This window comes from Pseudorca crassidens, chromosome 3, assembly GCF_039906515.1.
Source record: "Pseudorca crassidens isolate mPseCra1 chromosome 3, mPseCra1.hap1, whole genome shotgun sequence".
Taxonomy (NCBI): domain Eukaryota; kingdom Metazoa; phylum Chordata; class Mammalia; order Artiodactyla; family Delphinidae; genus Pseudorca; species Pseudorca crassidens.
This window is the reverse complement of record NC_090298.1, coordinates 48,231,121-48,257,217: the sequence shown is the minus strand read 5'-3', so window position 1 is coordinate 48,257,217 and position 26,097 is coordinate 48,231,121. Positions and strand designations below refer to the sequence as shown.

Genomic DNA, 26,097 nt, shown 5'->3' with positions numbered 1-26,097 from the left:
CAACAGACAATTTTGAAGTATGGGAAGATTTTAGTTGTGATTATTAGTTAAAATTAACAATTACAGATTTAAAAAATTACTTTCATTTTATGAAATCAGCACTTTTGTCTAGTCTTTGACATTAAAAAAAACAAGCAGGGATTTTTGGAGCCAGATCTGTTTAGAATTCTGCCCTACTTTTTAAGTCTCTGGTTCCTTATCTGTAAAATAGGTATAAGAATACCATCCTACAGAGTTGTTTAGTCTAAGGATTAGTGATAACAGATACAAAGCATCTAACCTAGGACCTGCTACACAGTAAGTATTCAATAAATAGCCTTTAAAAATTATTATTCTGCAGTATGGTCTTCCAAATGTTACTAAAACCCGACTATTACTTTTTAAATTACATAAATGTACCTATTAAGAAATGTATCTGCATTGTGGTTTTTTTTTTTGTTTTTTTTTGCGATACGCGGGCCTCTCACTGTTGTGACCTCTCCCGCAGAGCACAGGCTCTGGATGCGCAGGCTCAGCGGCCATGGCTCACGGGCCTAGCTGCTGCGCGGCATGTGGGGTCTTCCCAGACCGGGGCACGAACCCACGTCCCCTGCATCGGCAGGCGGACTCTCAATCACTAAGCCACGAGGGAAGCCCTGCATTGTGTTTTAATGGTAGGAAAAACTCAGAAATAAAACTTAGGGGAGAAACCAATTCTATCAAAATAAGTCAAATATGTGAAACGTTACTGCAGGAAATAAGCACAAATTGTTCAGCAGGTAAGGAAGCTCTTAAAATCTTTAGTTAACTCTAGATTATTATAATAGAATCTTATTCAGGCTTTACTCATTCACAATTTTGACATCAGTCAGGGTGAAATGTAACTTTGTATCATTCAAGAGAAAAAAGAGTTTTAAACAAACTAATGAAAGACTAGGACTTCCTTTCTTAAGAGGAAAAAAGCTCAGAAATTTTTAAGGCTCCATTTTCTTTTTTTTTAAATTTTATTTCATTTTTTATACAGCAGGTTCTTATTAGTTATCTATTTTATACATATTAGTGCATATATGTCAATCCCAATCTCTCAATTCATCCCACCACCACCACCTCCCCCCCCACCTCTTTCCCCCCTTGGTGTCCATACATGTGTTCTCTACATCTGTGTCTATTTCTGCCTTGCACACTGGTTCGTCTGTACCATTTTTCTAGATTCCTCATATATGTGTTAATATACAATATTTGTTTTTCTCTTTCTGACTTATTTAACTCTGTATGACAGGCTCTGGGTCCATCCACCTCACTACAAATGACCCAATTTTGTTCCTTTTTATGGCTAAGTAATATTCCATTGTATATATGCACCACATCTTTATCCATTCTTCTGTCCCCGGGCATTAGGTTGCTCCCATGACCTGGCTATTGTAAATAGTGCTGGAATGAACACTGGGGAGTAAGGCTCCATTTTCAAAATATAACTGCAATAGAGTAACTAGTGCAGATGGTGATGTGATATGCTACAAAGGAATTATTCTTATGCAAAGACAAACCCTCCTTAATTAATAGTGCAAGCTTTAGTTACTTTGGTTAACGCTACACAAACGGTTAAGATTTTATTTCTTAAAAATAAATACAAGCAGACCTTATTTCCTTGTTATTCTAAGTTGATATTCTGAAACATATTTGCAAGAGAATAAAAAGCCAATTAAGGATCTTTCAAATAAAGACTAAGCCTTTAAGAAAATTGGCTATGGTATTTCCACTAAATTCCTTATTCTGCTGCTGCTTATGAAGCCGAAGTCAGAAAAATGGCCAAATCCAGTCCAATCAACAGAATTTTCAAGCTGAAAGAACCCCAGAGATAACCTAATAGCTTTCCACATACACAAGAGGAAACAGGCTCAGAGTGACTGATCAGAGTATCAGATCAGCAGAGACAAGGCCTATGAATCTCAACTCCCAAGCTGAGACTCCTCTAGAAAGTATTCCGCAGCATCTGAACCAATCTTGATGCCACCTTTCATTAAGGCAATGCAGGTAGCAGTAGGGAGCTCAGCTGTGGCAACCGCTACGCTATTCCTGGGCTTTCAGCCTGCCCTGGAACTGGAAGCTACATCAGTAATATTAGACAGTGAAAACCTGATTTACACTAGAGCCAAAGACCTACCGAGGCTTCCTTCTTCTGTGCCTTTTATTCCGGCCCAAGACTCCTATGCATTTCACAAGGGATGCAGCAGAGTGAGCTACAGGGGAGGCAATAATGAGGAAAACTGTCTAACCGTGATTAAAACAACATACGCAGGGCTTCCCTGGTGGCGCAGTGGTTGAGAGTCCGCCTGCCGATGCAGGGGACACGGGTTCGTGCCCCGGTCCGGGAAGATCCCACATACCGCGGAGCGGCTAGGCCCGTGAGCCATGGCCGCTGAGCCTGTGCATCCGGAGCCTGTGCTCCGCAACGGGAGAGGCCACAGCAGTGAGAGGCCCGCGTACCGCAAAAAAAATAATAATAATAATAAAATAAATAAATAAAACAACATACACATATTGGTCTCTGGAGTGAAGGACGTTAAAATAAATTCTGACCCTCTCCTGGAGTTACTATTTGGGCAAGTTTACAAAACCACATAGAGTTACCATCAGCAAGTCAAGTTTTCAGTACACACAATCCAATGACTGAGTCTTATTCTGGCTACTAGAGGTACAGGATAGGTCCAAGCAGCACAAGCTTTGAAACCATCATCCAAGTTTTCAAACAAGAATGAATAAGAAAACAACTGCTGCTAATACAACATACAAACATTAACATATGCCCAACAAACAGTATTTTACATCATTAGCTTATTTGCCAAAAGCCTGTTCCCTGGTAAATAATAGTTACTGTTATACCTAAACTAGTTATACATGTCAAAACTTGCGCCTCAAAGAGAACATTCTATAGCATTTCAAGAATAAAAACCTGCTTTATTTTGGCACGCAACAGTGAAGAGCTCTTGCAACATTTGAAGAGGTAGTCAAACAGAGCAGTTCAGTGCAAGAGACCACAAAATCTGATCACCAACCAAACCAGAGTTAATCTCTCAGTTCCTTTAGTTTAGAAGACAATATATTAACTCACTCTTTCTGCTTGTTGACTTTTGAATCCCTTTATTTGTGTATTGGAAGAACAAGTACCTCGGTGGGAACTCTACGCCCAGTTTAATTATTTATCAATTTTACTCTGGGCAAGTATCGATCATGCTTTTGTGAAAGAGTTAAGTTCTTAAATTAAAAACCCCTCTTCACACAGCATGGCTGCATTTTCCCTTAATAACAAGGTTCGATGGACCCACCACGGTCCAGCTGCTGCTTTGTCTCCTCGACGTGAGGCGTTAACTATTGTCCAACCCGAAGATGAGAAGGTCAAAGAGTGGAGTGTGAACCCGAGGAACTCGCTAGAATCCTTCAAGAGTCGCAGTGTCACCCTCACCTTGACTCTGAGCGGTTTGTGGGAACCAACTCCTTTCTTGCCGCCGCTCTCTGGCTGGAGTTTCCCAGGGTCACGGACCTTACCCACCGGGGCCCTCCACCCACGGCCGGGCTCCTGCAGGGGAGCGGCTGTTCCCCGGCTGACTTCGGGGGCAAAGGTAGGGGGCCCTCCGTGTTTCCGGACCAGCTCCCGAAGGCCGGAGCCCACCCGAGCCTCAGGCAAGACGCCGCCCCGACAGAAGGCGCGAGACTCGGGATCCGAGCCAGCGACCAGCCGGGCGCCGCCGCTAGCCCCACGTGGCCTCACCTGCCGCTCCCCGGAAACCCGGGCGCCGCCCCGCCCTCCCCGCGTGCTCGAAGTCCGGGTCCCGGGCCCCACACAGCAATGGCGCAGCCGGAAACTGGCCCCTCGACTTCCTCAGGCCGGATCCAGGCAAGGGCCGGCCTGTGGGCGGGTCGGGAAAGCCACGGCTTCCGCCTTCCTGCTTCCGGCCTGGAGGTTAGTTGGGAGTTGGGGGTACGAACCCACAGTCTCGGGTGCGCTGTAGGGGAGGCCGGTGGTGGCCGCAGCCGCAGTTTTGCCCCCGTGCCCGGCGGAGGCGGCCACGGCGCCGACGGCCCAAGGTGTGGCGGGGACGACCTCTGATTCCCGGGGGCCGCCCGTTGTGCGAGCTCCGCCGGGCCCGCGCTCGCCGAGGTGGAGGGTCTGGGGAGCGTGGCCCCAGGGGCGGGCGGCCGGGTGCGGTGAGGAAGGAAGGGTGAGCGAGGAAAACAGAAGGAAGGAGGGGAAGTGCGGATGGCTGTGAGGTGCCATCAGCTGCAGCTTTAGGCGCCGCGCGGGTCTGGCCCGGAGATCAAGCCCGGCCGATCCTTCTCGGAAGGAAGAAAATATTCCTTGGAGTGTGGGAGGCGCGTGCGCTTGGGGTCCGAAATTGAGGTGCATGGGAGGTTTGTGTCCTGTGGACGGTAACTCCTTTCTCTTTGTTAATGGCTAAAACTCGGCCATAACCGGGTCCTTCACTTCCGCTTTACTCTTTATTGCAAAGTTCTTTTGCTCATCTCTGAATCTTGCATTAGTTAATTCATTACTGGGTTGGAGAAGCTGAAGAAACAGATGGATATCCGTAGAGCCTGGGCTCGACTGTGTGGGTGGGAGCCTACGAATGGGGTGGGGAGGCTAGGATATTTAACGATATCTTAGGTACTTTAATGTGTCTTCAGTTGAAAATATGAAGAAGTTGAGATAGGATGTAATTAAAACCAGTCATGGTAGTTTTATGTAGGTGATGGGATTGTGGGTGATATATATTTTGTTTTGCTTATCTGGGTTTTCTATAAAGAACACAAACTGTATAATAGGGAGACAAAAAAAAACCTTTTAAGAGTAAAGCGGTGTTTGATTTTGCGATTGTATACTTAACCCTATAAACAAATAATTGACTTTTTTAGTATAAAAAGTTCAAGATCTGGGAATGGATATGCTGTAACATATCAGTGAGCTAACTTATTTTATATGTTGGTGAACTTCGTAAATAATTTTATTTTTGAAGTAATTTAGTAAAATATTTGATCTCCAGTAACTAGGATTTTCTTACAGGGCATTTACCATTGTGTAATTATTTCTTTCTTAAAATTAGAAAGCAATAGATATTAAATGTATTTAATGTGCCAGGCGATTTTACATGTCGTTTATAGGTTGCATATAGAGAATTTACCATTTAAAATTGTATTATAATTATTCCTTAAAGTTGACTTTTAACGTTTTTCTTTTATCTATTCTTTTCAACCCAACCAGTATATAGAATTTAAGCATTCTCTCAGAAGTGTATGGTAGAGCTAAAGAAGACAGCCAACCAAGGGTCATCTGAAATTGTGATTGGCTAATAATCCCAGGACAAAGTTAGAGATCACTACTCAAAGCATAAGGTAGAGGATTTTTTAAATCCCAGCTGAAATTTTAAGTGACTGTATATACACCCATTCCTCCCCAGGTATTCTGATTCTCCACTTTGAATAGAGATCAACACAAACATGAAGGTTGAAAAGCCTCTGGGGCAAAATAGAAAATGTCACTCAAATCCACAACATCCTCATTTGCCAGATGGCCCTCCCTTACCAACTCAAAACGGAACAAAACGCATGGCACCTGTAATGGTTAATTTTCTCATCTATTAAAGTTGTTCTCATTTACTAATTATGTCCTCAAATAGGAGTCCTCAAAGCTGAAAGAGGGCATAAAATAGCATGTCACCTTTTGCTTATAGAACTCTTTGCATATGAATGGATATTATGGTTCCCTTACCCTCTCTTTTCATTCCTGGAAACAGCCATCCATTACCTCCCTTCCTCCAGGCATTTCACATATTCTGTGGCTTTCAAATAGCAAATTTGATGATTGTACTTTTGTTAATTAGCACTTAATAGAACTAAGGCTATGTAAAAAAAATAACAATGGGATTCAGCTGTTTCCTGGAATGAGCACATAAAACTCAAAATTCTTTGAAAACTCTGCTGCTAAATAAAATTTGTCTTGAATATAGGAGGCATATGAGAATGCCTAGTCCTTATGACAGATTCCACATGGTTTTTCCTTTTATCTTCTATAGCTTCACATCTTTTAAGTGTCACTCTTCTGGTTGTCCTAGGTGAATTATTTTTTCTTACAAGAAACATTAGTCCTTATTAAAATAGTACTAATTAGTACTTTTTAAAAACAACCAACCAAACTATTGAGTGATAATGGAATTCTGAGTTAACTGAATTGTATGGGGTACCTTTTTCAAAATTTGATTAACCACATAGGCTTTTCTCTTGTCTCTCCCCCCACCCCCTGCTTTCCTAAGGCCTCTACAAAGATGTTTGATATAAAGGCTTGGGCTGAGTATGTTGTGGAATGGGCTGCAAAGGACCCATATGGCTTCCTTACAACAGTTATTCTGGCCCTAACTCCATTGTTTCTAGCAAGTGCTGTACTGTCTTGGAAATTGGCCAAGATGATCGAGGCCAGGGAAAAGGAGCAAAAGAAGAAACAAAAACGTCAAGAAAATATTGCAAAAGCTAAACGACTAAAAAAGGATTGAAGGAATGAACTGCTCTGGCTCTGCAACCAGAGGAAAATCATCTGGAAAATTATGCAGCTTTGGAAGGACCCATTAAGGTTTCTTTTCAGATCTTGTGACAGTATTATTTAGTAAACGAAGTCTGAGCATGTGGAAGAATCATGTTAGTTCTCACCTGTACTATAGCAACTTTTAGGCTTCGGTGTAGAAGTCTGTTGACAGTTACTGTAAATTGGCATTTATTATGCTACAGATTCTTTATAACTGACTTAGTCATTTGCCTTTTTGCAGCATATGTACTACAGTGAAAACATCCTGTGGAGAAAAATGGCTTTAGATTATGGACTCTATTCAAATAATGGCTTAAAATGGCGTCTTGTTCTGGACAAAGGAGATTAAGAATGTAAAAATCAGAATTGTCCTGAGGTGAAAAGCATGCTTTGGCTTAAAAGAGATACAGTGTGTTAATCACATCTTTTATCATTATTACTTATTTCTTGAAATAGAATCATTTCTGGCTTCCTCAAAGCAAAGTATTATTCAACGAGTACTTCTATTTTCTGTATTTTTCTCATTTTAGCTTTTGAGATACTGGTAATTACCAGACATTCTGCATTTTTAAAAATCTAATTTTATAAAGAATTCTCTTATTATCTTGACCATGTAGAATACCACTTACTGGATATAACAATTTTTGTACTTATGAACACTGCCATTTTCTTAGAGATGACTTTAGATCAACACTATGATTTAAAGCTTGGAGTAAAAATGCCAAACCTTGTAGTACCTTGGAACCAGTTCATTCTCACTTGTGCTATAAGTAGAAATGTGAAGTAGTTAAAATGTCTTATCAAATAATTTGCTGATTATATAATACCACTTTTGTTTTTCATTCCATTCTTTAATTCATGTGGTAGTGATGTCCTTTACTTTTTTGATCAAACAGGTTCATGGTGAAAATTAAAATTCAAATCTCTTTTAAGGAACTTTGAAAGAGTAACAGTTAAGTCATATTTCATAAATGGTAAAGAAAGGCTTAACAGTTGGAAAAAGTTTGTTTAGCATAGTATTAGTTGGGTGAAAAAGGTGTAAATCATGTCAAAATTAGAATGTGTTATAGTTAGAAATAAAGGGCTGAAGGATATTTCCTTCAGTTAAGTAGTATAACTGGAACTTTTTACTCTTTAACATGGCTTTTATAAATGCATGGTTAATAATTTTGTTGTCAGTAATTAATAGCTTATTAATGTTTTCCTCACCCCTGATAATGAATCTTAAATTACAAAAAAATTGTCTAAAAGTTTTAACTTAAAAATGAAACTAGATATTGAAATAAATTTGATACATTTTTATAAAGAGGTCCTGGGCTTTGTTTTTTTTTTGTGGGGGGAGGAGTAATAATTCAAGTTAAATATGTTATAGAAGTTAGACTTTTCAGAGGGTTACAAATTTCATTTATAGATAAGCATGCAGTTGACCCCTGAACACCACGCTGGGCTTTGTTTTTTTTTGTGGGGTTAGGAGCATGAGTCCTCCCTTGCAGTCGAAAATCCCTGTATAATTTATAGTGGACCCTCCGTATACATTGTTCCTTCCTATATGCAGGTCCTCCATATCTGCAGTTCCGAGGTCCCTCTGTAGCCACAGTTCTTCATCCGTGGATTCAACCAACCCTGGATCATGTAGTATTGTAGTATTGACCACTAAAAACATCTGTGTATAAGTGGCCCCACACAGTTCGAACCCATGTTGTTCAAGGGTCAACTGTACTTGTAAAAGTTGAGAGCAATGTTTCTCAAATATGAGAACCTAAGGACCTCTGAGAATGTTTATGGACTGGTTGAACAATACTTATTACTGTTATTTTAGGTTGTCAGTTCCTACTTGGTGCCAGTGTGGTCAACACATTGCAGCTCCAAGCACTGAAATAATTCAGTGTTTAATTACAAATTAGTTATTCAGGTGATCTAGGATAATGCTTTTTATATTGTCATTGAAATTTAAACAAAACTTACAGTTATCCACTAAAGCTATGGTTTCATTGCTCATTGTGACAATTTAAAGGTATTTAACTAAAATAGGTTTTTCTATAGTCCCTGTTAGTCTTAATACAATTTTGTATTTGTTTGGCATAGGCCATTTATTGTTTCTTCAGCTTTTCCCAAAATTTATGGAGCCTTTTTATACATTTGAGATCAACAAGGTTTTATAATATGTGTCTATATGTTTGTGTGTGTTGGGGTGTGGTGTAAATTAGAGACTATAGAGCTACCTCGATTTAAAATGGATTACATCCTGATAAACCCATTGCAAGCTGAAAATAATTTACTGAATAATGTACTGAAAGTGAAAAACAGAATGGTTGTGTGGGTATCGGTTGTTAACTTGTGATTGCATGGCTGACTGGGAGCTGTGGCTCCCTGCCACTGCCCAGCATCACAAGTGTCCTACTGCACACTGCTAGCCCGAGAAAAGATTAAAACTCAAACAACGTTTCTGTTGAATGTGAATGTGTATCGTAAAGTTGAAAAATTAAGTTGGGGACTGTGTATTATGAGTTTTGAGAGTCTTCAGAAAAATCAATCTTTTATTGTAACATACTGTTATGGTTACAAGAATCCCATTTACTGTTACCCAGAATAACTCTTTTAAAAACTGCCTACATATTATGTTGTTTCTGAAGTTCTTAGAACTAATATAATCAATTATGGCTGGTTTTGAAGGAAAAACAAGCTGCCTATAACAAACATTTTACCACCAAAAAGTTTGTGCATCAGAATTTGATCCATAGCGTCCACGTGGTAAACTTCAGCATGGTGTTACTGTATCAGATGTGCAAGGGGATTTTAAACCTATTTCCTGAAATTACAGTGAGCAAACTTGAAATAAGTTCGGATGCTGTAAGCTAGAAACCCAATGTTGAGATCCACTATTAAGTAACAGCTCGTCACCCATTGTTAGGGGCACTTTATACCTCATCTGGTTTTAAGTTAGAGGAAGTCTGATACCTATTTAGGGATGATTGCTTTCAGGTTTGCAACTGATTATAGGATCACTCTGATTTACTTCATATCTGTAACATATAAGGACAAATTCTGTATTTCTCAAACATTAAAGGGGATTCCGTGTTCAAATACCAAAAGTTTGGGAAACACAAGATAAGACAATTCATTTCTTCATGATTTCTTGGAGTCTTTTAACCTTCTTTGACTATCATAGACTCTTTTCTTTTCCCCCAAAGAACACAAATAGTTTGAGAAAGCCTAGTCTAAATGAATTCAGGTTACATTTTAGATAGTGTGGTTAATGAGACAGCATTAAAAAAGTCAGTATGATGGTATTGGGTCAAGGCTGATGAAATTAGGAAGTAAATGAGAGCCAGAAATCAGTAAAAATGGAATGCAAAAGGATAACATAATGGGGAAAAATTATTTCCTCCATTTTTTTTGATTTTTAACTTCAGATATCCAAGGCATAGCTAATAGGCTAGATTTATATGGTTAAACCCAAAAGGCAACGCATGTATACCTGAGCAGTTTGTATAATAAGGCCTTTGGGGGAAAAAATGCTATATGCATGTATAGCAGAGGCACAGGAAGTCAGGAAGGATTTATCTGAGAGAACTTAAGGTATGTATGACACTTTAATTATTATTATTATTTTAAATTAATTATTTTTGGCTGTGTTGGGTCTTCGTTGCTGTGCGTGGGATCTCTAGTTTGTGAGTGGGGGCTACTCTTGGTTGCGGTGTGCGGGCTTCTCATTGTTGTGGCTTCTCTTGTTGCGGAGCACGGGCTCTAGCCTCGCAGGCTTCAGTAGGTGTGGCACGTGGGCTCAGTAGTTGTGGCACGTGAGCTCTAGGGCTTAGGCTCAGTACTTGTGCGTGGGTTTAGTTGCTCTGCAGCCTGTGGGATCTTCCCAGACCAGGGCTCGAACCCATGTCCCTTGCATTGGCAGGCAGATTTTTAACCACTGTGCCACCAGGGAAGCCCCAATTTAATTATTTTAAAATGAACATTTTAACTTTTGAAATTTAAAAATCTGCATGGGTTTTGGAGTCTGTCTTGAAAAGATGAAGAAAAACATTTTCATTAAAAAAAAAACTTATAAATTCCCCAAATATAACTTTAAAATATGAAATATGGTGGACAAGTGAATATTTTATGTGAAACTCTGATTCTGCTTTGCATGTGTCTGGCTTAAAAGCCACATATAAACACAAGATTGTTTAGAAAGGCAATCTTAATTAGGCCAAGATTATAGTTCAGTTTTTATGTAGGACTAAATCTTCTCAGAACTCTGTTCTGATACCACCTAACAGTGTAAACCAGTCATCCTAAAAATGTTAGTCTTGAGGAAAGGAGTGTGGATGGATTACTACAAAGTTTATTCTCAAAATCACTTTGAAAGTTCATACTTTACTAATAATGGGTGGGCCAGTATCATCTTCTTATGTAACGTAACTGTTGGCTAAGATTTTCTTTTATGTAAAACAGGTATTTTAAAATGAAAACCATAAAAATTAAAATTAATGTAAATTCTGTCATACATTAAGATATTTATAAACAGCCTACACAACAAACTTTTGTAAAATATGTATATAGAATACAGTTAATAAGCTGATAGGAATTTGGTAGTAGACACATTCTATTCTAGCATGTTAGAATTTACAGTTTTTCCTGTAACCTGGGGTTCAAGAACATCTTACTTTACAGTCAATTATACAACAAATTTTATCTCTTTTTATATTGCCTAATAGCTAGTTCCTTTTTTGCCTCTTTGGTAAAATGTAATACTACTTTGGAATAATGTAAAGAGATAGAATGATTAACTTGATATTAACAGGGCTGCTGGAACGTTAATATTACCACCTAGGGGCTTTTTTTTTTGTCATTTCATGAGTGTTATGGTGATTACATTTGATTACTTGTTTCAGTATAACATTTTATAAAGTTGTATTTTTCTGTAGTTTATTTCTTAAGCAATTAAAAATTTTACCTTCTAATATTAAGTAAAAATCTCAGTCCATATTTATTGAGTAGTTGCTACAATGTCAAACACTGTTAGAAGACCTCTATATTAGAATTAGAACTCTGTTAGCAACAAAAACTTGGTTGTGCACTTCAGAAAATGTATGACACTTTTATATATAATCTGTTTTAATGTTGTCATCTGTCTATAATTTTCTCCAATATAGAAATCACTGTAATCTCCACTATCAGTGGAATCACGTTCTGAGAACTCTGCCCTATTTTCTATTTCTTCAAAGTAATTTTTAATCTCACAGAACTGCAATTACTGTACCATTTCTCTGTCTACCATCTTTTCAGACTTTTGTGATAGATTGTCTACTTCCATTGGTCCTAATTCTTCTTTAAAACTCCAACCTCAATTCCACCATAAAATAGCTTTTGTCCCATCTACTATATCATAGGGTGTTTTTCATTTATCAAATAAATTTTCTTGGCCTCCACGTGTTTTTATCCTGGCCTCCATGTGTTTTATCCAAGTTCATGTTTTTGATTAGTTCTTTAGAATCTTACAGAGTGCCTCTACAGAAATAGCAGTCTTCTCCTTTTATATTTGATCATTTAGGACAGTTCAATATTTACCCTTATCATTTTCTACCAAGATATATTTTGGGTGGTTTCTAAATGATCGTAAGGATCTAAAATGTACTGAGCATTTACAGCTACAAGATACTTCTCAAGGGAGCAACTCAAAGAGGAAAAAAACTAAGCAGATTTATAAACAGAGAATGAAGACTAAATCAAGTGAAGGATTTAAGTCTAAAAGAAGTTAGGTTCCTATAGTTCATAAACTCACACTTCTTATGCATAGTAAAAACAAGTTCTTAAGTTTACTGGAATAGAGAACTATTGTACAGTCAGAAAATACGAAGTAACTTTTTACTTTTACTTGTTAAAATAGTCACATACATATATAAATGAAATGATTTTACCACAGTGCATTCATTGATTGTGGCTCTTGCCATCTTGTGGCATCCAAGATCCTGGCTGAAAGGTTTTACCAGTGCTGGTGGGAGCCACCGAGGATTCTTCTTTTCCAAAGTACGGAGCAGAGGCATGCCCTTTAATCTGAGTTTGAACTGGTGGAGCCAAGTGTTCCTTGCTGCTCTCTTCTCTGAGGAGTTTTTCTTTTTCATAAAAGTCTTTGGTTTTAATTTCTTCTTTATGTTTTTCATTCTTCATTATTTCCTGCATGCATATATAAATGGAAGAAATCATTAAATTCCTAGTTAGAAGAAAACTCAAACTACAGGTTTTATAAAAATAAAATAGCTAAAAAAAATTAAGTACATATATACATGATACTTGCCTTGCATTTAAATAATATATAGATATGTACAGGGTAAGTCTGAAAAAGCTATCTGATTATATAGCTTTATATAAAGCCATATAATGATAGAGTGATGTTATTTTGAATTAAACAGCTATCTCCTTGTATACTATAATAAAAAGATGAGAGGGATAATGAAATAGAAATATTTACTACCCAGTAAGTGAAACAAACCACTTAACATGAAATATTACACAAAAGCATAAAAGTCACTCTTACCAAAGATTTTCTAAATTTAACAGCTATTTACTGCCTCAAAAACTAATCAGTGATTTGTACTTTCTATTGGAGATGAAGTGAAGGTGAGAGGGCCTCAGAAGGATGCTCCTGCCAGTCTCTTCTCTGTGGGACTTAAAGCATGGTTAGCGCCAGGACCAAGTCCCATCTATTTCCCTTTCGCCTCTGGAGTGGTATGGCAGTGAAGAGGAGGACAGAAACGGAATCAGAGTTCAGCAAGCCTTAGACACCAGTTCCAGAGAGGCACTTTGCTATTGGAAATGCTTCCTCAAATCAGTGCAAGCAATTTGTGCAATGCAGTTTTGTCACTCAGATGTGCTATTCTATTTGTAAGGATCTATACCCCGAACAATAATGAACCTATTACTGTATTTCATTGAATACAAGACCATCAAATTTAAGATGCATCGCTGTTATAGGTACCACTAAAAAAGGCAAACTCCTTCACACATCCTGATTTCAGAGATGTTAAAATTTGAAGATATGCATCTTAAAAACAGATGAATAGTAATTACGTCTTTTACCTTTATTGATTCCTTCTTCCTCTTCTATCTTAATTATTTCTAAATGGGTGGATTTTTTTTTTTTTTTTTGGCTGCGCCTCACAGCTTGCGGGACCTTAGCTCCCCCACCAAGGACTGAATGGGCGCCCTCGGCATTGAAAGGGCAGAGTCCTAACCACTGGACTGCCGGGGAATTCCCTGAGTGAAATTTTTAAATGTTCTTTTCGCTTATCTGTATTTTCTGATTTTTCTTTAAGAATATATTTGTTGGGCTTCCCTGGTGGCACAGTGGTTGTGAGTCCGCCTGCCGATGCAGGGGACACGGATTCGTGCCCCAGTCCGGGAGGATCCCACATGCCACAGAGCGGCTGGGCCCATGAGCCATGGCCGCTGGGCCTGCGAGTCTGGAGCCTGTGCTCCGCAGTGGGAGAGGCCACAGCAGTGAGAGGCCCACGTACTGCAAAAAAAAAAAAAAAAAGAATATATTTGTTATTTATAATATGAATGTTAACATAACTAATATCTGACAACATTGACAAAAACAAATTCTCCCAAGTTATTTTAAAATTTCAACATTTAAAAAATTGACACATCTGGGACTCCCCTGGTGGCACAGTGGTTAAGAATCCACCTGCCAATGCAGGGGACACGAGTTCAAGCCCTGGTCCAGGAAGATCCCACATCCCGCAGAGCAACTAAGCCCGCCTGCCGCAACTACTGAGCCTACACTCTAGAGCCCGCGTGCCACAACTACTGAAGGCTGCGCGCCTAGAGCCCGTGCTCCGCAACAAGAGAAGCCACCGCAATGAGAAGCCCACACACCACAACGAAGAGTAGCCCCCGCTCGCCGCAACTAGAGAAAGCCCGAGCGCAGCAGCGAAGACCCAATGCAGCCAAAATTAAATAAATTTATTTAAAACAATGGTTCCTTTAAAAAAAATGACACATCTGGTTATTTAAATATATGATGCAATCTTTCTGTTTCTAACATGAATTTCAAGCAATAATAGTTCTCCAAAAAGGTAAACCCTGATATTTAAAATCACATTTAAAATAATGGTCTATACTTACAGGAAAAGATTTGAGGAGATTGTAGTGTTATAGACTTTTAGACACAAAGAAGGGCCCATCTAATGAAACCTCTCCTAAAGCAAACGTGAGGGAAGGCATATTTATAAATATTCTTGTAATTTCTATAACAGATCAATTCCCTATGAGTAATTTAATAACCACAGTAACTATGAGTTTAGGGACAGCTGCTATGAGTGAGGGTGAGAGTCTGGCTTTGCCTTTCATATACTCTGTAGAATTCTCAGGTGGGGTGACCATATGTCACAAAAGAAACCCCTCAATATGATACTGGAAATAATGGAAGTAGGTGGAAATATTTTTCAGTCTGAGGCCATCTCATCTTCACTTCATCTCCAGACTCTTCAAGACCCTCTATGAACTGGTGTGTCAGCCCGGAGGCTCTTTCTCCTGAGCAGAATGAAAGGTTCACGAGGGTTGAACTTGCACTAGTAGCCCACCACAGGGAGCAAGACACTACTGAGAAGCTGGTATAAAGCTTGCTTGGCTTGGTATAAGAGCATCAGTCACATTGCCTTTAGGGATTTCAGCTCTACTGTTGCAATCTTACAGCTGGTGCAAGCCTATGCCTTCTGCATGAAAGGAAACTGAGGGCAGAGAGCTGTTCTTCCTTTATTCCTGCCTTCATATAATTTCTCTTTACTCATCATTACTCTGCCAAGTAGTTTCTTTCTTATAACAGCTATTTAGGCCAATAAAAAGTCAATCTGAATATGTTAATTATTTTAATATGAAGATTAAAGATTTCAGAGTTGAAAAACATGGAGACTATAGTTTTTCCTAGAAAAGAATTTGTCTTTTTTTTTTTAAACTAATGGTTACCAGACCCCTGCCAACAGCTTCCAGAAAAATTACACAGAACATAAATCATTTGTGAAAGGAAATCTAGTTTTGTAAATATTTGGAATAGATAAAATGAAAGTAGTTAGGTGGAAAAAATAGGAATTTTTAGACTAAAAGAGAAACAAGTAATTCTGTAACAAAGCCTATTTCATAGCAGAAATTACTATAAAGCAAGGATTTTTCCCTTACATTATTTCCTTGGAAACATCACCTTAAGTCTCAATATGTATATCAATAAAAACATTGTCTGTTTCAGCATTTTAGGGATAAACCAAGGGTAAGTAGGTCTTCACATAAATGTTTGTATGTTTGAAGCAAATATTTATCCTTTTGCATACCACTTTTCACCCTGTCAGTATTCTTTCACATTAAAAAAAAATAGTTGTATGGATTTTATCACTTGCATTATACCATGACTTACGTAATGTCTACCCCTATTTTTGTTTCCAATATATCACTTTTTCATAAAAAAAAAACAGAACTCTGATGACTATCCACATACATAGTTCTTTGACCCAAACACATAGTTGCAATCCCAAATCTACCTTTTACTATCTGTGACACCAAGAAAGTCAGTTAACTTTGTTCAGTCTCAGTTTCTTTATCTGAAAATGGGAATACAGTGACTATGTATACATAAAATTTACATCTCAAATACTCATATGCATACTGTTCACACTGTTAGACCTTCTGAAAGTTTGCAGTTAAAAACATGGGCTTTGAAGCAAGACAAATTGCATATAAATCTCAGTTTTGCCATTTACTAGCTGTGACCCTGTTAATGTTGCTTAACCTCTCTGTGTCTCAGTTTCCTTGTGTGAAATGGAGATTACAGTACTGCCTTCTTCTACGGGCTGTTGTAAAGACTGGGAAAGAATTGGCTATTGGGCAGTAATAGTACAACAGAAGATGTTACAGGTGGATTTTTAAATAGTGATTGTTTATTCCATTAAAAATAAACACACCAAACTTATATCTGTCCCTCTTTCTCATCTCAGGGTAGAAATGTAGTCTCAATACTTATGTCTTTAAGTACTTAAAAATTTAACCCACTAATTTGTGACATACATTGAATAACTATTTGTTGTGAACATTTTGTAAATAGCAGGATCCCTACATCAATTGCTATCCTTATGAAGAATGAACAAAATTCATAATTTTGCCAGGATGAAAAAATCTCCAACTTAATGTGCTACAGTCTCCAACAAAGGCAGCAACCACTACCACTGGATTGAGAACAGAGGTGTTAGTAAGACATAATCTACTGGCTTGAAAACAAGATGGAGTAACTGGTGTCAGACTAGTTCTTCTGCCATAAACAACTAGAAAACTGGACAAAAATACTAAACTTTTCAGATACTAAACAACAGCCAGTGCAGTACTGTGATCCTCGAGAGAGGGGAAACAAACGAGATAAGCCCTGTATCACCTCAGCTGGAGGCTGCTGCACAGGGTCAGGGAACCCAAGCAGAGGCTGGTTACCTCACTGAGCTAAAGAGATAGAGATGGTTGGTTAGGAAGGCTGAGGAAGCTGAAATTTGTGGGGCACAGTACCAGAACACACACACACACACACACACACAGAGTTCTAGAAACCTGGATAGGGGTACCCTTGAGTGTTCAGCTGAGTATCAAACTGTATGTGGGTAGGATGAGACTCTACAGGGCCAGGAAGGTCAATTTCTGGCTAAAGAATAACTACTGGGGAGCTGTAAACTGAACAACTGCTGCAGCTTGCATGAGACTAGGGGACATTCAAGTTCTAAAAAGCCAGAGATGCCTCACCAAACCTGCAGGGCATTTAGTATAAGGACTTCAGAAAGATCACTCCTTACGAGTAAGAGTAAATTGGCACAAGAGTTGAGGTAACTCTAGATCTGCACTGTCCAATACAGTAGCCACTAGCCAAATGTTATTTAAATTAATTAAATTTTAAAATTTAGTTCCTTAATTGTACTAGGCACATTTCAAGTGTTTAGTAGCCAAATGTGACTAGTGGCTACCATATTGAAAAGTACAGATACAAAACATTTCCATTATTGCAGAAACTCCTATTGAACAGTACTGCTCTAGATCCACCTGAACAAATCTTAAAAATAAAGCCTCCAAAAGTTTGCGCTGATTCACATGTAAATTAATATACTCAAAAAAAACACAAAAAACTCAACATTTTTAAAAGGAAGACAACAAAACACAGACAGTAAACAATATACTATTTCAGTGTTTATCATCCAATCAAGAAGTGAAGAAGGAAAGTGTGATCCAAAACCAGTCAACAGAAACATGATAGAAATGATGAAATTAATAGATACAGACTTTATCACAGCTACTATAAATATGTTAAAGACTTAAAAGAAAAATTAACATAAAGAGAAGAAATGTAGAAACATTTAAAAAGAACCAAATGGAACTTCTAGAGGTGAAAAATACAATACATGAAATAAAAGATGTAATGGATATGCTTAACAGCAGATTAGAACCTGCAGAAGAAGAGAAAAAAGAATCTGAAAACAAGGCAATGGAAACTATGCAAACTGAAGCAAAAGAGAGAGAAAATTGCTTAAAAACTGAACCAGAGCCTCAGTGAGCTGTTGGGCAATATTAAGCAGTCTCACATACATGTAACTGGAATCACAGAAAAAGAAGAAAGAGGAAGGAGAAAAAATAATGACTAAAAAATATATCAAATAGATAAACATATAAATCTACATATCCAAGAAACTAAAAAAACTCCAAGTAGGAAAAATACAAAACCAAAGCATATCAAAACCAGATTGCTAAAAACTAATGATAAAAGAGAAAATCTTAAAATAAGCTACAAAAGAAAGACATTTATGAGACAAAGATAAATACTATTGAGTTCTCTTCAGAAACAATGCAAGGTACGAAACAATGGAATGACTTTAATACACTGAAAAAAAATAAAAACTGTCAATTTAGAATCCTATATCCAGTGGAAACATCCTTTAAAAATGAAGGCATAATGACATTTTCAGACAAAAAAAAAAAAAAAAAAAGATGTTTTTGTCACAAGCAAACTTCTATTACAAGAACATTAAAGGAAGTATTAAATACTTTAGGTTGAAAAAATGATACAATATGGAAACTTGAACCTACATAAAGGAATGAATAGTGCCAAAAATATCAGAATGAAGGACTTCATTGCAGGGAAAAATGTTAGACTTTGGGACACTCTGCTAGGTACTCAATGCCCTTTGATTTTATGTCTACCCACTCCCAGCTCCTTGAGCCCATGAGGAGCGTCATCACATTGTGCATTGAAACTACTGCTATAGATTTTGAGGGTTATCATCACTGTACCCCCACCAGAAGGACTTCTCAAGCTTTGCAAAGATGTCAGTTACCACTAAATAGAGGAGAAGTACAGCCTGAAATGCAAGAGGACTATTGTGACCATATGCAGCCCTCAGATTAATAGTACTACCTGGGAGACAGATGACACCTCATTCCCTCCCTACTCCCACCTGACAAAGAGCCTCTGCCCACCAAACCTTCCATGTCTTGCACCACTGTCCTGGCTTCCCTGGCCTGGGATTTGAAGCAGTATGTCAACAATGGCCCTTCTCCACTTAAGCTGAATCTGGTGGGGTGGACAATCAGAAAGTCATGCATGAGGTTAACTCGTTTCTGAGAAGGTCACATCAAAGAGTCCCCTGGAGTGAAGTACTGAAGGATATCATTCTCAACCAATCTCAGGGAAGAAGAGAAAGAAACCATACTGACAACAGAGAAAGCACAAGCTGTACCAAAATCTGATATTTCAGAACTTTTCCTAAGTATATTGTTTATGAATGACTATTGTTCTGTGACAATCTCTCTCATTTCAACAGGCACCAGGGGTGTTCAGTTGGAGCAAATTAGCTTAGGCTTGAGTTGTTTACAGAGCCTTAATATTGGAAAAATAGACAAACTCAGTTGTGAAAAGTATTGTGTTAAATGTTTGAATTTATATATTTTTCTACATCAAATTATAAATTACCATTGTTTGTGTAGGATTACATTGAAAAAAGATTAAAAAAAAAAGCTCTGGATGCATTTAACAAGCTTAACCCTGTTTTTGTAGTTTAGATAAGTTAATGGTTATTTATTGTGCACTATTTATTAATTCAGTGATGAGAACTCAAGCCCCCAAAAGGTTGCAGCTCAAGTCCTTTTCAGTGCCACTTCTTTGCTAAGAGCCCTGCTTAAGAGCCCTTTTGGTAGCTGTCCTGTTGTTGTACTACATGTTGCAAATTGCTAAGTGTGGTAATCACAAAAGCATTTTTAAAGTTGTTTTTTATTAAACTACCAACATACAGACAAAAATTAAGGCCTGAAAATGCAGTCTTCAAACATGTTGACTCAAACAGGTTAGGAATTATATTATCCCAATCTAATCATATAGTCCCTTATGTGAAAATCTAGTACACATGACTTTTGGTGTAGAAATGGTGAAGAAATCAGCTCTAATATACAGTTATAGCTGTGGGAGGTACTATAGCAGATCTGGATACTTGGACTATAAAAAAAGAGGTGAAACAAATGGCAGAATAGGACTAGAGGTCTCTGCGATGATGCCTTGGGAGAGATAAAGGACACTAAGGCAATGCAAACCTGAACCTTGGAACCATACTCTAGCATCTGAGGGAAGAGAGAGAGAGCTGTCCACAAGTGCTCTCTGATGAAGTCATCTTGACTGGAAGAAAATTTAATTACTCAGTGAGTACTGGAGAAAGAAAAGGGCTGAGAAATATCTGAGTGAGTTAAAACAGTTTCCCAAAGATTTTTCTGTCTCAGGTATCCAGTCATTCTGCATCTCTGGGGCCACACTTGGACAAGAGGTGAAGGAGTGAACAGTTCTGAGTCTACGCTATTAAACAGAATTGAGTATTTGGATACAGATCTAAGCATACATACAAGAGCATTTAGGAATATCTATTATTACACATATACCTTGTGGACAAGGGCATATAAATACAAATTAAAAATTACCCGTCATTAATAATTTATGTAAAGTATCACTAGTATTTTTAAATTTAGTGTGCTTATTTGTATGTGCCACATGTATGTATAAATAAAAAAGAAAAATGGTTTTCATGACATAATTCAGGAGCTCAATCCCCTAACCCTGTTTCTCTCTTTAGAGTCTCAGCCTAGTAAAGAGAAAATTCTTCTGTCAAGGAGTATTTCAGTAATACACTCTATGTACATATATATGATGGTGTGCTATTCATGTTAAAGATAAAATTCCACAATAATAGACTTCAAAATTATTTTATAATTTTTATACAGATAGACCTGGAAATGGAATAGAGCTAATGGTCAGTTCTTTATTAGGAAATTATAAAGTTTGTTCTAAAAGTGCTATGAACCCAGCCAGGAAAAATGGCAGGCAGAATACAGTTATACAACCATTTCTTCTTTGACAGTCTGGCTCCACACTCCTCTGGAGTTTGGTATTTATAAATGGTCTCCATTTGGTTTCAAGTACTTGTGAACTCCATGTATACCATATATAACTACGTTCAAACTTAAGTACAAAAGAAATCCCAAGATAAAAAATCTAAATACAGTTTAAAGTAAATTCAACAGTGCTTCATTGTTAGATATTCAAAAGCAAGTAAAGACTTAAGAGTCAGTCTTAACAGATATTGATAAAATTTCCCATGTCACTAAATTCTTTTTTAGCTTTCTACGGGAACAAAACCATGGCCATTTCATAATGATCCAGTTATATTACATACAAAAAACAGGAACCTAATTTTTTTTAAGTTTTAGTTTAAAATTATAAATTACCAATACATTTGTGGCAAAAGCTTAGTGTAAATATATCTTTAATAACTATTGGATGTAGATATGTACTTTTCAAAGTACACATAAAATAAAGATACAATGAAAGTTTTGGTCTTAGAAACAGATCAACTTTCTACAGTATTTAAATTACTAAATACATTCTCCTCTACCCGTACATTTTCACCTCTCCCTAGACCATGTGATATACATAATATAAATATATTTGACTTTGACAGCCCCATTTTCTTTCCATAATTTAAACTATACATACTAATGAATAATTTTTATTTTAATCAACATTAAAAATTTTAAGGTATGACTACACTGCTTTTGAGTCTATTTAAAAATATTTTGGGGGCTTCCCTGGTGGCGCAGTGGTTGAGAGTCCACCTGGCGATGCAGGGGACACGGGTTTGTGCCCTGGTCTGGGAAGATCCCACATGCCGCGGAGAGGCTAGGCTCGTGAGCCATGGCCGCTGAGCCTGTGCGTCCGGAGCCTGTGCTCGGCAGCGGGAGAGGCCACAACAGTGAGAGGCCCGCGTACCGCAAAAAAAAAAAAAAAAAAAAAAAAAAAAAATATATATATATATATATATATTTTGAAGAATACAAAAAGATTGAGTAAATAGATTTAAGTGAAGACTTGACATAAAGTATGGTACAGGTCCTCAAACCTTAGAGACATATGGTTATTGTAACATGGTCTCCTCCAGAAAGTAGCCTCCCAGTATATGCCACATACTCCACCCAGCAATCAACATGACTATAATGGGAATTTGATTTGTAACTGTTTCAAAATGTTCTAAGATGAATATTCTTTTTACAGTGTCAACTTTATAACATACCAAGAAACAATTTAAACCTAACAATAGCAGTAGCAATGCCTAAGCTTGAAAATATTGCCAAATTGTTTAATTAAACTACATTTTCTAGTTCTACAAGTTGAACTGCCAGGATGAAATAGTAAGTTATTATATCACCCTTTTTCAATGTATGAAAGAGAGGAGAAAAAAAGAGGGGAGGTTATGAGGTCACCAAAATGTTATGAGATCACCAAAAGGTACTCTGTGCTCAGACCAGAGGCGATGCCTGCTAGATTAGTAATCAAAAATGAATTTAATCTTGCCTGGGTAGGAGTAGAAGCCAAAATGGTAAATAAATGACAGAGCGTAGGTTAGTATGATAGCGCTGGGTTGCTAAGAAATCTATTAGAATGAAACAACAACCAAGCAAGTTCTGCTTACAGAAGCTGCTCCTGCTATGTGTTCTTGCCAATCACTAGTGTGCCTCTGCCAAGTCAATGTCACCTTTAATTTATTCACATTCAAGTCTGCTGCAAACAGACTTTGATCAATCACAGTAATGAAAATGTAGACTGAGTTTTGTTGTTTTGACATGCTTTCTTGAACTTTTCTCCTTCATTTTTTCAAAACACTTCTAATTGCAAGAAGTTGATCTCAATGGTTCCTGTTATTTGAGGGAACAATCGTTAAGGTTTGTTTATTTTCCTTGCTCGCTAGGAATTTCTGGCATTGAGTTTTCTTTCTTTGAACTTGAGCCAGATTAATTATTAAATCTCAAAATGTCACTAAAATGAACTAATCACAGAGCTCAAGTCATTAATAGTTTTGCAGGTGGTATTTCCCTTAATAAAACAAATGAACTTCCATATATATATTAAAAAAAGACCTTTGAGCATAAAGACACAATCATTTAATTGAAAAAGGAATTTAGCAGTTAAACATTAATAAAAAAACAATTAGAGTCATTTAACATTAGTCCTATTTAATTGAACTGCCCTGGTGGGAGACAAAGAAAACCTTGCTCCCTTGCGTGAGAAGGGGAAAGACCATAATCCCTGGAAGAGAAGGCAATGTCAGGTCCCCATGGCTTTCCGGGCATGGACTTTGAGAGTGGGAAAGAAATGGCAGAGAGGCTGGAGCCCTGGAGGAAAAAGAAGGTTCCATCTGTGAATGACTGCTAACATTTATTGAGCTGTTATGTGCCAGCTGCTGTAGGGAGAAAAGAGTTCTTCTCTCCGAGGTTGAGAAAGGGAAGTAGAGGAGCTGGGCAAGAAGGTGAGACACAGAGTTAGAGAAGCTGCAGCTCCCGCTATACAGAATCTGCCCTAAAGATTCAAAAATATCATGGCCAGAGGTTTCCCTCCCCAGGACCTAATGCAAGGATACTGTCCCCCGATGAAAGGGACAACAGGACCTGGAGCCCTGAAAGATATGCTCATTCATTCATGCATTTTTCATTCAATAAATATATACTGAGCACCTACAGTTCAAGGCCCTGGGGATACAGAGGATAAAACCTGGCTCCGACTCTTATGAAGCTTTCTTGTGGGTAGAGAGGACAGGCAAAGGCGGTGACTTTTGGAGGACTCAAGGTAGGGAAGAGCTGAGTTAGCACCAATGGCCAAGTACCAGGCTAATGCTTATAGGTTCTTTCCTATTTTCTCATTCACTCATTCATTGGTTCATTCACACATTGAGAGCCCACTATGTGCCAAAGATAAAGAGTTAAAAGAAACAATTTTTTACCCTGTTCTTAAGGAACTCACAATCTAGGAAAGATAGATGTGTAAAAAATTAATTAAATTTACTATATGATAAGTTCTGTGATAATATCAAGTAAAGAATGTTATGAGAGGCTTCCCTGGTGGTGCAGTGGTTGAGAGTCCGCCTGCCGATGCAGGGGACACGGGTTCATGCCCCGGTCCGGGAAAATCCCACATGCCGCAGAGCAGCTGGGCCCGTGAGCCATGGCCGCTGAGCCTGCGCGTCCGGAGCCTGTGCTCCACAACGGGAGGGGCTGCAACAGTGAGAGGCCCGCGTACCACAAAAAACAACAACAACAACAAAAACAACAACAAAAAAGAATGTTATGAGACTGCAGAAGAAAAGTTGGTGTTCCTATTATTATCCACAGGGTGGGGAGTAGGGGGTTAGAAATGACTTCCTAGAGAAGATGATGCCTGAGTCTTAACAACAGGAATTAACCAGAAAACTGAGAAGAGGGGGCATTCTGGGAAGAGGTAAGTGTACACTTAGAGGTATGAAGGTGTAAAGCAGCACAGCAAATTCAGGATACTGTAAGCAGTTCATACGGCATGAAGTGGTCAGAACATGCTGAATCTTATAATGCAATGTTAGGACATTTAGATTTTATCCTGAAATATTCTGACTTCGAAGCAAGACTAGGATTTCCAGATAGAAGAGTAGAATGATCAGTTAATTTGAATTTCAGATAAACAAAAATTAATTCTTTAGTATAAGTATGTTCTAAATATTGCATGGGACATACTCACTTATAATTATTGTTTGAAATTTAAATTTAACTAGGTGCCCTGTATTTTTATTTGTAAAATCTGGCAACCATAGCAAGACTTAGCATTAAAAAAATGACTCTGGCAACTGTAGAAACTGAATTGGAGGGAGGCAAGACTGGACTAGAGAAATCAGTTTGGGTGCTACTGCAGAAATGCAAGTGAGAAATTATTAGGGCAGGAACTAAGGCAATGGTAGTGAGATGGAGAGAAAAAGATAGACTGTTGAGACATTCAAAAGGAGAAAGGTCTTGGTCACCAAGTATGTGGACGTGAAGGAGACCAGAACAATCCCCAAGTTTCTGATGAACGATGACGGATAATGCCATTAATTAACCATAGTAGGAAACAGAGAAAAAGAGGAGTTCCATCTTAGACATACTGAATTTGAGATGTCTATAAAATATCCAAGTATTCTGTATCGAACTGTTAGCTCCTTCTTCTTAGCCAAACCTCCAAATACTGAAGCGCTTCAGGACTCAATTCTAGGCCCTCTTCTTTGCCTATACTTTCTCCCTAGGTAATTATTTCTATATATGCTGAAGAATTTCAAACTTATACTTTCAGGCCTGATCACTCTCCAAGCTCCAGAATCATATAGCCAACTATCTAACTGAAGTCTCCACTTGGATGCCTAATGGACATTTTAAATTAAATATATCCAAGACCAATGAGGCGCAGAGGACTAGCTCAGGGTCACACAATTAGCCTAGACTTGAAATGGAAGCTTCTGTCTCCACTGCGTTCTTTCCGCTACTCATACTGCTTTGCACAGTTCTCAGCAGGCCCCTGCAGTGCTCAGCATACAGCTGGGCTCAGTAGAGTCGGCCTCACTGCATTGTTCCCCTGACACCTGGCAGCTGTGCCTAGTTTCAGTCAGGCCTCACCCTATTCCCATTCTTCACACGCTGAGATCCAGACAAGCTCCAAGGTGACGTCCCACTGCACATACACAGAGAGGGGCCATCCAGCTAACGGGCAGCTCTGAAAGTTAACTACCATACTCTTAAAGTAGCCTTTCTGACATATCAAAGGCAAACATGGGCAGGATCTGGGGAAGAGGAAGAGGCTACTGGGATGTCCTCATGGTGGGAAGCAGCACTTCTGCCAGCAGTAGCTAAATCAGCCTCCCTTACACAACTATATTTACTAAAACTATTCCTACTTTCCTTTACCACCTACATCCACCTAGCACTAAATCCTATCAATTCTTCCTCAAAAATGTATCTTGAATTGTGTGGTTCTCTCCATCTTCATTGCCAACAACATTTCTTGCCTAGATTACAATCGCTTCCTAATAGGTCTCCTTGGTCCTCTATGATCTAATGTCCACGTATCAACCCCTGACTTTTCATGCCACTTCCCACTAACAATTCTTTAATGGGTCCTTAGAACAAATCCCAAACTTGCCCATGACAGACATGGAGATACTCTGATT

At 38.3% G+C, this 26,097-nt stretch overlaps 2 protein-coding genes across 6 annotated transcripts in view; one reads left to right on the top strand and one right to left on the bottom strand.

Moving 5' to 3' along the window:
• Positions 1-3,793: 3,793 nt before the first annotated feature.
• Positions 3,794-7,859, top strand: SMIM15 (small integral membrane protein 15). Of its 4 annotated transcripts, none has more exons than XM_067730767.1 (3): positions 3,810-3,940; positions 5,237-5,367; positions 6,285-7,859. In XM_067730767.1, exon 3 carries the CDS (start codon positions 6,297-6,299, stop codon positions 6,519-6,521), a length of 225 nt encoding a protein of 74 aa, XP_067586868.1. In that variant the 5' UTR covers positions 3,810-3,940; positions 5,237-5,367; positions 6,285-6,296; the 3' UTR covers positions 6,522-7,859. The 4 variants fall into 4 exon arrangements, with proteins under 4 accessions (XP_067586867.1, XP_067586868.1, XP_067586869.1 ...); XM_067730768.1 differs by having other exon boundaries at positions 3,935-4,065; XM_067730769.1 differs by lacking the exon at positions 3,810-3,940 and adding an exon at positions 4,093-4,389.
• A 4,482-nt stretch (positions 7,860-12,341) lies between these two features.
• The window catches only part of NDUFAF2 (NADH:ubiquinone oxidoreductase complex assembly factor 2), a 183,939-nt gene continuing 170,183 nt past the window's right edge, over positions 12,342-26,097 (bottom strand). The window contains exon 4 of one of the 2 annotated variants that reach the window (XM_067730764.1): positions 12,342-12,718. In XM_067730764.1, the coding sequence (XP_067586865.1) occupies positions 12,473-12,718 (246 nt within the window). In that variant the 3' untranslated portion in view covers positions 12,342-12,472. Of the gene's footprint in view, positions 12,719-12,749; positions 14,058-26,097 lie in introns of those variants that run through there. The other variant, XM_067730765.1, reaches the window with a different exon arrangement.

Coding starts and splice junctions, on each gene's coding strand:
- SMIM15 (XM_067730766.1), top strand. CDS start 3,827: ATGGCGCAGCCGGAAACTGGCCCCTCGACTTCCTCAGGCCGGATCCAG. Junction 3,941..6,284: donor TTCCTGCTTCCGGCCTGGAG/GTTAGTTGGGAG, acceptor TGCTTTCCTAAG/GCCTCTACAAAGATGTTTGA.